Here is a 13,775-nt window from a genome sequence, read left to right as displayed (position 1 = left end):
ACACCTTATAAAAATATGAACTGAATCAAAATGAAATTAATTAGAAAGAATGTATTTGAATTTAATTATCTTGAGCTGCTGAATGCTCTTTGTGCATACTGGGTTTTATGTGTCTATCTGAAGTGTACTTGGTGGAGAGTTTTAATTAGAACTGGAGACAGAGTAAGAATATTTGGAATGTGAAATTTATAAATCGCATCAATTTTCAGCTAGGAGTGCAGAGGTTTTTTGGAGCTTGCTACCATTTTTCACTTCTCTTTTTCCGTCTTCTTAATAAGCTACTTTTATGTTCAAATTAATACCAGATCCTGAAAAAGAAAAAATCCTGCTGTGGCTCTTGGTCTTCTGCAGCATGATCAGAGTTGTCAGATCCACAGCTGCAGGAGATTTTTTACCTTTGTGTGTTTAATGGCTCGTACTACTCTGTTCTTTGATGGTACCATTTAACCGTAAAAGTGCAGGATGGCACAGGACATGTGGCTGCCTTGACTACTGTCTCAGATGTCGGACATGCCAAGACTCAAAGAGCTGATTTGGCAGCTGCCCAGCAGATTTTTATAAAGGCTCAGTTGGTGGCCAGAAACCCAGGCTGTCAGAGTTGTGTTATGCAATAAATTGTTTTTCAGCAGAAGTTTCTAATCCAATTTCAGCTGTAGTTTTTTAGTAGTCTGTAATCAAAGATAAGTATACATTATTTCATGGTGTTTCAGAGAAGTGAAGACGTGCAGCGTGAGTGTCCTCCATCAGGTCGGTTGGTTTGTTTTTCTTTTAAGAAGGATTTAGACCTATTCACCTACATGGGAAATGATGCTTAAATTATTTTGGTTTCTGCCCGGGAGGCGTGTATCTGTATACAGCATACTCTTTCGAAGATAATTCGACGTGTGTTTTAGGAGACGTTCCCTTTTTTTGAAGAGAGCACCAAATAAGGAACCTGTTTATCAAGCCAGAGCTTTTGCTCAGGGATAAATTGGCTGCAAGTGATGGTCAAACAGAAGATCATACCTTGTCAGGCTGTGACCTACCTGAAACGTTGCAGGTCCTGTCCCCCCGTATATTTCCCTGTCACTCCCCTAAAGTAAATAATTCATCGTGGAAAAAGGGGGTATGGTTCATCTGAATGCAATGAGGTATTTGAGGTTTACAATAGTTACATTACAGCAAAGTGGTTTTAATTTCCTGAATACCATCTGCGATGCCCTCCCTTCCTTACAGTGACCCTTATGGTTTGGTGTTGTGATGGGCTTGCATCCCTCCAGCGTGGGTTTCTGCTAAAAGGGGCAATCCTGCCTTTCTCTCTGCCCCAGCAGTAGCTCCCATATGGCCATGTGGTTAGTAATAAGGGAGCTGATCTGGCTGAAAACGATAATTTTTCTTGTCTTGGGGTGAGATTTTGACTCTCTTCCCCAATTAAGCTGGTCAGATGGCCGCATAAAGGCTAGTGCTGGCATTGGAGTTGGGGCAGGTGCATCTCACGTGGTGGCAGGTGAATTCGCTTAAGCCGGTTATGAAAACTGCTCCCCCAGTCTAAATAATTATCTTGTACCTTCACACCTCTTTCTTCCAGCACACTGCTAGCCTCAGCTTTTTGTGGCTTGCTTCTGCATGCTGCCGGCTCTCATCAGAGCCTGAGACTCTGGCGCTGTTTGCATAATGGTTAATTAGATTCCTGGTCTGGCCTAAGAAAGTCGTAGCTGTGGAGTCACTGCTATTGGTGAGAGATGGTTTGAGTTGAAGTCCTGCTGTAAGTTGATAAATTAGGAAACTTTAGACCTGGCTTTACTCTGAATTTGTTTGTGTTCAGTCTTTTTTTTTTTTTTTTTTTAAGTGTTTATCTTGGCAGACCAACACGGGAAACAGTTGATGTCCTGTAAGCTTTCGCTAGTTTCGTATTGAGTAATAGTTTTCTAGAGGTGCAGAAACATCACTGAGGCCTCTGAGTTTATGTAAAAGAAACAACACACGAACCCACTATTTTTAAGTATTTCATTATTAGGCCTGAGATAAAGTTAGGAATTTTTTTTTTTATGCCTCAATTCTGGGAGCCTGTATGAAGACACTAGCGACTTCTGTTTGGAAATTTTGATGGTAACTCTTTTACCCTAATGTATTTTTGCAAGAGCAGGTTGAAGCTCACTGGGCTCAAAAGTGCCTGAGGTCTTTAGTGACCCAAAAACCAGAGCGTTTCTCTCCATGCTGCTCTTAGAAGAATTCGGTCTGAAAGGAGGAAACGCAGTCCCTGGTGCAGAAGGAGGTGGTGATCAAGCGCAAACCAACGGGAGATCGCAGGGGATGAAAGCTGTAGGAGAAGTGCTAAAGCAGGAAGAAAAGAGATTTTTTTTTTTTTTTTTTTCCTTCCCCCTCCATCGTTTCTTTGCTGTGTTAACATTGGTTCTGCTAGTCAGGAGCTGTAACGTAACATGAGTTCTTTGGGGAAGTTTTCTGGAAGTACGAGGGAAAAAGTCGCTATAATTACTAGATACACTTAAATGCTATAACAGAACCATTAATAAAGAAAATTTCCCTTTTCTTCATGTTAGTTAGCACATTTTTAAAACATGACCTATTTTCCTAAACTAGACAGAACAGATTACATTTTCCAGAAGGCATGAGTCACTGTACTATAAAGTCTCCAAGCCGTATCAATCTTCATCAACTTAAGCCATTCATGAGGTTTTATTTTTTTCTCACTGAATATAAGCAGTTTGTTTTAAATGAGAAACTGCTACTTCCTCTCTGGATAGTTAAACTTGATTAAAAGGTTAAATATTAAATAAGTGTGAACTTTATTCTGAGAGGAGAAGGGAGTGGAGGGACCTTGATAGCAAGCAAAAGACTGCAAGGATATTACTGTGGGTATATATGGGTATATCCAGTTTGCATGATGCTGTGCTTGGCTGTAAGAAGTCCAAGCAGCGTGATAGCTGCCAGAAGGAGCCAAAAATCTGTATTTATATAGCTTCAGTTGAATACATTAAAGTCTGGTTTCAAATCGTTACCCTGGAAGTTCAAACTTTGCTAGGAGTTTCTGCTGAGAAGAGCTTCTTCCGTCTGGTCATGGAATGGCCTACTTGCTCCTGCAAGTTATGTAGAGAGGGAGTTTGCACCAATGGACCAATGGGCTTTTCCTCTGCGAGTACGATGTGCATTCGGGGTGGTGAGAAGGTTGATGGGAATTTGAGATACAATGGAGACCTCTGCTAACGCAACGGGGGAAATACGTGTGTTGATACAGTAGTAAGACTTTGCACTTTCTCATGAGGTTCACACTGTGTGTATTGGGTTTGCGTGGCAAGGTTTTGGTAGCAGGGGGGCTACAGGGGTGGCTTCTGTGAGAAGCTGCTAGAAGCTTCCCCTGTGTCTGATAGAGCCAACGCCAGCTGGCTCCAAGACGGACCCAACGCTGGCCAAGGCTGAGCCCATCAGCGATGGTGGTAGCGCCTCTGGGATAACGTATTGAAGAAGGGGAAAAGTTACTGCGCAACAGCAATTGCAGCTGGAGAGAGGAGTAAGAATATGTGAGAGAAACAACTCTGCAGACACCAAGGTCAGTGAAGAAGGAGGGGGAGGAGGTGCTCCAGGCGCCAGAGCAGAGATTCCCCTGCAGCCCGTGGTGAAGACCGTGGTGAGGCAGGCTGTCCCCCTGCAGCCCATGGAGGTCCACGGTGGAGCAGATATCCACCTGCAGCCCATGGAGGTCCACGGTGGAGCAGATATCCACCTGCAGCCCGTGGAGGGCCCCACACCAGAGCAGGTGGATGCCCAAAGGAGGCTGTGGCCCCGTGGGAAGCCCGCGCTGGAGCAGGCTCCTGGCAGGACCTGTGGACCCGTGGAGAGAGGAGCCCATGCTGGAGCAGGTTTGCTAGCAGGACTTGCGACTCCGCAGGGGACCGGTGCTGGAGCAGTCTGTTCCTGAAGGACTGCACCCCATGGTAGGGACCCACGCAGGAGCAATTTGTGAAGAACTGTAGCCTGTGGGAAGGACTCAGGTTGGAAAAGTTTGTGGAGGACTGTCTCCCATGGGAGGGACCCCATGCGGGAGCAGGGGAAGAGTGTGAGGTGTCCTCCCCCTGAGGAGGAAGGAGCAGCAGAGACAACATGTGATGAACTGACCATAACCCCTGTTCCCCATCCACCTGTGCCACTCGGGGGGAGGAGGTAGAGAATTTGGGAGTATAGTTAAGCCCGGGAAGAAGGGAGGGGTGGGGGGGAAGGTGTTTTTAAGATCTGGTTTTATTTCTCATTATCCTACTCTGATTTGACTGGTAATAATTTAATTTTTTTTTTCCCCCGAGGCAAGTCTGTTTTGCCTGTGACGGTAATTGCTGAGTGATCTCCCTGTCCTTATCTCAACCCATGAGCCTTTCGTTATATTTTCTCTCCCCTGTCTGTTTGAGGCGGGGGAGTGATAGAGCGGCTTTGCTGGGCACCTGGCATCCAGCCAGGGTCAAGTCGCCACACCGTGCCATACGTATACCGAGGAAGTGGGCTTTGCAAATGAATAAGCGTGCTAATTGCACTTAGCAGTGGTTACTCGCCCAAGACTGCACAGAAGATCTCTTTCAGCCTCGGAAGCTGTATCTGCATTTTCCACCAATTTCTCTTGGGTCTGGCTTTTAGAGAAAAACAGGTATAACTGTTTTCCATTGATAATATACACCCAAAAGGCAAAAATCTGTTGCAGGTCTTGAATCTAGTAAACAAACATTTCCATTTTGGTCCTTCAGCTGAAAAGTAATTTATATGATCTCTGAAAATGTGTTGTCTGTTTTTCATGCAAAAGACGGATTTTTGTTTTGTTGCTAACTAAACACAGAAAAAAACACCCTTTGAAATAATTCTCCTTCAAAAATATCCTTGAGGAAAGGGTAGAAGCTTGTGGTTTATTTTTCCCATTGCTTCAAAATGACCTTCTTACATCTGCGGGAAAGACTCTCTGGGGGCTGTTGAACCATGAAAGCATATTCATTTAGGGCATTGGGTGCCACAGTGATTTTAACCAAGCGTTGGCTGCAGTGCTGGAAAAAGAAAAAAGAGGGGGTTTGTGTTTTGTTGTTTTGCTTTCTGCAACCTGGCATGAAGAATGGGGTCAGGAGATGCGTGCTTGGGAAAGACCCAGAGAGAGCTGGAAACACGCCAGCCACACTGAGTCATAACACACATGCTTATAAGTATCTTTGTACCTTACAAAGTCCTGACTTTTCAAATAAAACCATCACTGCTGTTAAAGTATTTACATAAAAGTAAAACAAATAGCATGGAGTGCTGCATGCATTTCTCCCTTGTTCCAGCTCTGGTTTACCCTGTGAACTGTGACTCCTGTTTGCTTAAGGCAAGGCCGGGCCAGGCTGAAGAATGCCGTATCTGGCGATGAATGAACGGAGAAGCTCGAGTCATGCGTACGCGTACGCTTCTGCTGCTTCTCGTGGAGCAAAGCAGTATGCAGCAGCGCCTGCTACTTCAGGCTCAGGTTTCACCTACCCAGGAGGCTGCGTGAAGCCTGCCTTTTTTTTTTTTTTTTTTTTTTTTTTTTTTTTTTTTTTTTGAGGATAACTTCAGAACTAGGAAGGCTGCGTACAGGCCACATGTGCAAGCTAGGCAGCTGAACCACAGTGAACAAGCATGTAAGCTGTAGGTGAATGGTGAAAGGTACAGGTGGTGCATGTTTTGATTTCATTGCAAATATATACACATTATATATTCATGTGCATTATTTGTAGATATCTATATATACAGTTATATTTATGTATGCATTATATATTAATATGTGTATATTTTAGTTGGTATACACACATATTAATATCTATGTATTGTATATTTAATGTATTATATACATTTAATACACACATTGCAAAAACTCACACGTGTGTGTGTATATATATATTTCTTCCCAAACTAGCAGTATGTGGCAGTAGCCTGTTGCACTTTTCTACAAACATCACCTCTACAACTGTAGAGCTGAAAGCAAGCTGCCAGCCAGGTAGCACGAAAGAGAGCTCCTCTGTTATCCGTGAGGTGGCATCCTGTGCAGGAACGTACTGCGTAGGTAAATGGAGGTTGTGCTCCTCTTCCCCATCCCCTCACACTGAACTTGCTGCACTGTTGCTTGGCTGCCCTGGTAGCTGAAGTTCAGATATAAATGTATGACGTGTGGTTCCCCGAAACGGCATAACAAAGAAGGTGGCATGATTAATTTTTTTAGCAGTTTAAAGGAAACGATGCAGTTCTGTTTCTTAGTTCTGCCCCAGGGCTTCCCTGGTTGTTTGCATCTGTTACTTTTTTACTGGGTTTATAAGCTAATCTTATTGTCAGATTGGGAGGCAGAAATCATCTCGGCTGACCTGCCCAGTGAAGGCTGTGGGCTTGTAGTGGTGAACCTACAGTTTAAGATGTTATTCAGTCCTTTTTTAGGTCTAAGTCAATAATGGACAATCCATTAGTTCCCCATAAGTCGTTTCAATGGCTAATTACTTGCACAGTTGCAGAAATTGTTCTTTAATTCTGGCTTACATTTTTCTGAATTCAAGTTCCAGCTGTTGGATGATATTATACCCCTCTCTGCCAGCCTTGAGAGCCATCTATTATCAAATTTCTACTCCCTGTGGAAATATTTAAAGGCAGCGATCGAGTCAGTCCCTTTGAGGGTGGGGTTTTTTGTTTGTTTGTTTGTTTTTGAGAAATAACATAGATTAAAATCCTCGAGGCTTTCACTTGAGGATATTTCTGAACGGTTCTGGGTGTGTGTGTGTTGTTTTGCTGAAGTGAGATAACTGTTCCAGTTGTTGGCGGTGTGAGTGCAGAGCAGGGCGTGCGGCAGCTCTCCCTCCACTGGCGTGACGAGGCAGAGACGATCTGACCCATGTAATTATGGTTAAATGTGTCGGGAGCTGGAGCTGCGTCGCTGGCGGAGCAGCAGCTCAGCTGGGCTCCGAGTCAGCTGCTCTCCGGCTTGCGGCTGCTTTTGTGCCGCAGGCTCGGGGGAAGATGCCGTCGACAATTGTGAAACCTTTTTATTGCTCCTGCATATGGAGCCACGTGAATGCGGGTGTTGGCAGCGGCTTAGCCCCTTATTTTGCTGACCTTGGATAACACAGTGTTGGGGAACTTCAGGACCTTTTTTTCAAGCTGGGTGATGGGTGCGGGGAAAGCCCACAACAGAGCAGTGTAGGCAGGACAGTGGCTGCAGCATTGGCACAACTAGGCTGGTGGGAGCTCTGGTGTGGAGAAACTACCCCCATGCATGTTTATGTTGACAGTGCTGCTGTTATAGAGGGGGGATGAAGCCAATATGGTTCATCTCGAGTTTTACAGCTCCATGAGTTGAGCATGGTGTGAAATGTTACTGTGTTGCTTCAGGGGCTGCTGAGGGACGTCTTTGTTCCTGCCTCCTGGGACCCGTCTCTTTGCTGGTGGCACTATGGCCCGCGCAGCCCCCAGTCTAGTGGGAAGGTGGGAGCATCTTCTGCAGCAGGGCAGGAGCCTCTAGCTGGCACCAGGAAGACATCCTGGCGGCCTTGTCCCTCAGAAAATAGGATTCTGAGTTGCACGCCATCCTGTTGTGCGTCCAGCACGTTGTCTGAGGAGAGGGAGGTGACTTCAGGCTGTTCACAGAAATACTTCGAGAGGGTGGCCTAGACCAGAGGCCTCTGGTATGTGGTAATTATCTCCTTCCCTCCTGCAGCAGGGACTGTAACTGGCGTGTCCCAGGGCACGGGTTGTACCTGCCAGCGGTCACTTACCTGCTGCAGTCAGCCGCTTGGTCGGCATATGCCGATTTAAAGATCAGTCCTGTCAGCAGGTTTTGCCCTGTCGCTACAGAAACAGTGAACGCTGCCAAGTGCTCCTTGCAGTGAGCTGTCGTGACAAAGTGGATTTAAGTGGTGTTCATTTCTTTGGGTTGTTTTTTTTTTTTTTTTCTGCATTTTTAGCAGGGATACAAGGGCCAGTGGGATCAGGAACTGATGGGTGTTTTCATGCAACTTCCAGCTCCTCGGGGACTGCAGGGTCTGGTGGAGGAAGGGGTTTGTTTGTGGCTTCAGGACGGACCTGGTGTTTCACAGGACAGAGGCCTCGAGTTGACAGGGGCTAAGGAAAGCAGCATGTCTCTGAGTACGCCTACGTTAACTGGGCTGATCATTACACGTGTCTTATGTATGCCTGGCTTAAAGTATATAAAAATACAGGGTGATGGTTTTGTTCCCTCTTGTTAGGGTTTCTGTATAACTCATCTAGGCTTCAGTCAGGAGCAGCGTGCCTGGCCAGAGGGGTCTTCGTCCTCTTCCTCACGTTTGCTGCCCATTATATTAGGAATTTGTACAAATGCCAGTGAAGGTAGTGAACGGCGTCCGCAGGCCTGTGTCTGTAACACGGCCGGGTGGTGGAGGTGCTTATGACTGTTTCCTAACTGAGTGTGATTCCTTTGGGGATTTAATAAGTAGTTTCTGTGAAAACAGAAATGCGTGATGTCCCGCCAGGCCCTTGTCGGTGGGAATGTAAATGGGGCCTCTTTGGGCAAGCTTTGTTAAAATTGAGCAGGCTGCAGCCCTCCTGTGTTTAGTGTCGCTTCTGGTTAGGGCTGAAGTTGCATTGGCAGCAAAATGGTAAGCCGGAGCTGTTTGTGTAAACCTCTGTTGACAAAATAACTGGATGTACTAGTCCTTTTAAAATGCTTGCCTGGAGATTTTTTTTTTGTTGTTGTTGCTATGGGTGTTGGGTTACAAAGTTTGGTTTCTTGGCCCAGAGCTGCCTGTGCTCTAAAGCTCCCTGGGCATAGCTCAGCCTTCTTGAAAGTGTAGTAGCTTGTCCCTCGTGCAAAATGCACATCCTGCTGCCAGAATGCCTGCTGCTTTCATTGCGCTCATTGTGTTGCGTGTTCCCCCCCCCCCCCCCAAGTAATTTGTCATACAATTTTGGGGGGGGGAAATGTTTTTGATCACAATTCAGCAGCTGAATGCCAATATCTCACTAGAGGAGCAAAGAAAAAGCTATCAATGGTCACCCTAAACTATGCTGATTTTTTTTGAAGTTGATGGTGTTGGTCACTTCTTTGGCACATGGGATGCTATAAACTCTCCTGCCTCCCCGTGGGGATTGCTGATGGGGCTTTTGGGATTTCCAGTGCAGTGTGGCAGTATGCTGTGGTACACTCACCTAAATAAGGCCTGCCTAGAAACGTTAATCTTTTTGCTTGGCAATGATGTGGCCCTTGAGGAATTCAAGGGCAAGAATGCTCAAATAGTGATTTTTAAAGACCCTGAGACAATTATAGGGCTTATGAAAATATGATGACTTACCTGATCTCACTTGTGTCTTTATATCAATTTGCTGACTTAATTTATTTGAATACTAAAGGCTTTAGGGAAATGCTTTTCCAGGGAATTAATCTTTTAACTAAAGCAAGTACTAAATATGACATACACTAGTATTCCTTTTGACGATATAGCATTTGTTTCCTAAAAATAAAGTAGAAAACATATGCCTCATGGGCCAAATTCCACTTGGCTTTACGCTGAGATATATTCAGAATAAATTCATTATCAATGTACAACTTCATTGTAACGCTGCAATAAATGCAAATCACTAAACCAGAGAAAAAAAAATCCTGAGCCAAACGGCACAGACCAAGGCCAAAATGGCAACAAGAGAAGTTGGTTCACAAAACTTACCTCTTAAATTTCTGCAACATTCAATTTGGTGGGTGTGTGTCCCCATCCGTTGTCCGTCCCGTCCCCCACCCCCCCAATTATCTGGGAGAGCACTTCCTGACTGTGATAAATTTCTCCTTAAGGGATTCATTATGAGGATTTTAACAAATAAGTTTCACCTCCTAACACCTGGTACACAGCTACTGCTGTTTGCAGGATAAAGGATTAGAGGGACTAATGCTCTGATTTGATGATAACAGTTATGTTTCTGTTCTCTGTTAGAGCTGATCAAGTTTAGGTTGCGTTTTGTTACGTAGTATTTTTCTTCAGCTTCTCTTTTTTTTTTTTTTTTTTTTGATTAAAAATAATCTGTGTAGCCCTAGGCTTTTGGGTTTTGTTTGTTTTGTTTTTGTTTCAGATGCATGCAACTAATGTCTCCTTTCCGTTTCCGTCTTCTTTAGGATGACAGCGATGGGATTCCCTGGTCAGAGGAGAGGGTGGTGCGGAAGGTCCTTTATTTATCTCTGAAGGAGTTCAAGAACGCACAGAAGCGGCAGCATGGTGATGGCATTAGCGGGAGCCTCAAGGCAGTGAACGGTGAGCTGCCTCTGTGGTACTGCTGGAAGGACTCAGTCCTTTTCAATGCAGTTCTTCTGCTGTAGCAAGGAAGGAGACCAATGCACCATCTGGCGTGCACTGTGCCCTTTTGATCTGCACAGAAGAACTTGTTTCTGAAGTGCTTGACATGCCCGGTTTGAACAATCCATATGTTCTGGTTTCTGGCGAACCGATTGAGATGGGGATCAGGATGGAGGGTAGGTGTCAGGCGGGAGGACAGGGACAGGCTGCTGTTCGGTAGAAAAGGAGGCTTCTCTGGTCAGTCTGCTCCCTGATGTGCTGAGTATGTCGACAGAGATGGTATCCATTTAAAGGTGATTGGATTCAGTTATCATGGGGAAGGACAGTTGGACAGAATTTACCTACTCCATGCCATTTAGACGCAAGAAGCTGGCTAACCAGCATCTGTATCTCTGGAGTGATCTCAGTCCACGCTGTTGTCTAGAGGTGAAGTAGCATGGGACCTACGTAAAAAGATTTAAAGGACTGAGAGGACACAAATGCTGCGACATTGAACTCGCCTAGTTTAGCAGTTCACAGAGCAGTTGTTTAAAGGTTTTAAAAGGAGATGCAGGCAAGCCTAGATGACAGGAGCTTGAAAGGAGTTTAATTTTATTTATTTAATCCTTTGGCCAATTATTATCTGTTGCTCCCCCTTCCCTTACAGCTTGCTTAAAAAAGCCGTGGTGTCCTGAGAGGTGAATATAAAGTGTGTGTCTTTCAGATTCACTCCCTGACACAGGACCCTTTCTTGAAAAGGCTTTGTCATGCTGGCTTGAGCCTTGAAAGTGATGACTAGCAGGATTCAGATTTCTGGGCAGGCTTACGGTTTTCTCTTCACTCACAAGAGCTTATTTGTTTCTTTATGGAGGTTTATGGCAGTTCCTTTTAGGCATGTGCATAACTATACATGTGCTAATGCATTAAAGCAGCAGCTGGGTGCTTACTTGGTAGGTTATTCATATTTATATGTAGCTTGTGTTTTTGACATGGTGAGTCAAATTTCACTGTGTTTTCACTGAGTGTTGTTGCCGACAAGGCAAAAACCTAGGTGAATGGCTGGGTAACTATGGGCAGTGTGATAAAGTTACTGTATTGCGTAAGCAATTGCAAACTCCTTAATGTGATTAAAGAAGACCTCAGACTTCTGAGTTCAGTAATAATATCAAATACTGATCTGATGGGAAGGGGCATCTAGCTTTAGCAGCAAGCCATTAATAAGCTTGGAGGTGTACACAAAACAGCGCTGGCTTTTTTCCCTCCAACACCTCTGCATCATTGATCTTCTGTCAAACACAATTTCTCTTGGAAAGTTTCTTATTCCATTGTGGGGGTTTTGTTTAGTCAAAGGAAAAAAGTCTAAAGGCGTGAAGCACAGTAATTGTGTGTTAGGAGGCTTTGATGGTGTGCCAGGTTACAGGATGACTGAGGTTTTTATGGTGTCTAGTTTCTCCAAAGGCAGCTTAGATGAAAAGTGAGTTGGCTGGGAATGCTGTGTCGATGCAGGTACCAGACACGGAGTATGCCACTGGCTTCCTCTGGCAGCGGCATGGCTCGCGTCTTCAGAGCTTGCCTCTCGCATTGAGAACTGTAGCGTTCGGTGCTTTTTCTCCTTCACAGAAGTAGGTGATCAGTTCTTTAGGGGTTTGGGTGGGTTGTTTTTTTTTTTTTTGAGCCAGAATGATATTCTGTGTTACTCTTTCTGTTTGCTAAATGATTCTTTAAATGTCCTGTCTCAGCGCTGCTCTATTTCAACATCACTGTCCAAAAGCTTTTTTTATCCGCTGATATTTGGAAGAATGTTTCATTATACAGATAAAAAAGATTTGCAAATGGGAGGAGGATTGATATTGTGTGGTAACATTAAGAAAATCTATTTAAACATACAATTTGTTCATTACATTTTTAAAAAAATGTAGCCATGTATTTTCAAATCCACAGGTCTCTGTGGACTGAGGAAAAAGCAGGTCATCCTAAGAAATTACCGAGCTATTCTGAATTTAGGGAAATGTAATATTTTAAGGGTAAGCCTTAGATCCATGATTTTGTACTGTTGGAGTGAAAAATATTTCCTTGCGTTTGTCCTTTGTTCCACCACGCAGGCCACAACCAGTGTTTCTTGCATGTTACTCCAAAAGGTAGCATGCAGTTAAATATAGTTTTATGTGAGCAATCTCTTTATTAATATTCAGCACTCATAGCTCTCGGGGAGGGGAGCGGGGGGAATCTAGCTGAAATAATTTGGAAGTTAAATGTGTTCAGTGCCTCTGTAAAGCTGGGCTCCCCTAGCTTGAATTCTGGTTAGGGTGCTTTGCCTTGCAAACATAAAGGGAAGTGTAGGGTTTGTGCTGCACAACCCTGTCGCTGTCCCTAGTGAACTCTAAAGGGTATTGCTCCTTCAGCTGCTGAAAATCGAGTAGGTCACCTTCCAGTGCCTAGCAAATTTAACTGTTTCCAGGAGTGGGAAGGAGGGGCCTGAGCAGGGTTCCAGCTCTCTGAGCTCCCTGCTCAATGTGGAAGTGTGGATTGGTCTCACGTACTTCTGAGGGCTCAGAGGACTGCAAACAACTAGGTAGCAGGATTTGATCTTAGTGCCGCCATCTGTAGTGCAGAGAGAGTTTCTTTTTTCTGGTTTTATAACTGTCATACCTTAAATTTATTTATTTATAGGCTTGCAACCTGTAATATGTTTCAGTAGAAAGTACTTACTTTTGGCAATAGAGGAAGGTAAAATACGTACCAGCCCCTTGGAACTGGTGTCTTTAAGAAGTTTTTATGGATTTGAAGTGGCTAAAGTTGCATAAACATGCTACAAAAGTTGCTTTGCCAGCGTTTACCAAGCTACGACTAAGCTTGTATGAAAATGATTGTCAATGGTATTTCAGCTGGTGAGTACAGTAGTATCATTAATGATTTGGTAGCTGGAATAATGGTGCCTCTTTGATTGATAGTGCGAAAAGCAAGTTCATTTTAAATGTGAGAGATGAACCCATTAACAGGAGTCTTTTCTGTACTAAAGTTTCTGCAGGCTCTAGGATGTGCTGGTGGTGGCACAGAGACAATTAACTTCCATGCCTCTCCGAATAATAAAAGAAAAATAAATCTTAAAATAAATAAATAAAAATTCAAATTACTTTTGGAGATTATATGTATTATAATACCTTGGCTGTCTCCACCTCACTATTAAAGATATTTGTTATCCTGAAAACAATCCTGCCATTTTCAGTTTGCGGCTGAAACCCTGTTACTTTGGTGGCTCTGATTAAAGTAGCGGGGTTTTGTTTGGGGGTGGTGGTGTGCTTGCAGGTCTCCCTACTCCTACCTTTTTTATATCTCCTGTTCACCTGATAATTTTTGCTTACATGTTTGTGCTGCCAGTTATTTTTCATCCTAACTGTTTTTCTACTTTCTTTACTCTTATTTCCCCTTCCCAGCTAGAAGGATTTCAGAGAAAGGCGAGTGGGTGTATTATGGCTGTTGTATCGGTGGGTATGTTGCATGCGTGTTTATGTT

The 13,775-nt window shown here is 44.1% G+C and overlaps 1 protein-coding gene across 3 annotated transcripts in view; it reads left to right on the top strand.

The window, feature by feature from the left end:
* Positions 1-13,775, top strand: part of JARID2 (jumonji and AT-rich interaction domain containing 2) — a 228,676-nt gene that overhangs the window by 88,572 nt on the left and 126,329 nt on the right. For all 3 annotated transcript variants that reach the window (XM_050915842.1, XM_050915844.1, XM_050915843.1), the window contains exon 2: positions 10,106-10,241. In XM_050915842.1, the coding sequence (XP_050771799.1) occupies positions 10,106-10,241 (136 nt within the window). The remainder of the gene's footprint in view (positions 1-10,105; positions 10,242-13,775) is intronic.

The sequence above is a fragment of the Gymnogyps californianus genome, chromosome 2 (genome assembly GCF_018139145.2).
Source record: "Gymnogyps californianus isolate 813 chromosome 2, ASM1813914v2, whole genome shotgun sequence".
Taxonomy (NCBI): domain Eukaryota; kingdom Metazoa; phylum Chordata; class Aves; order Accipitriformes; family Cathartidae; genus Gymnogyps; species Gymnogyps californianus.
This window is presented reverse-complemented; position numbering and strand designations above follow the sequence as displayed.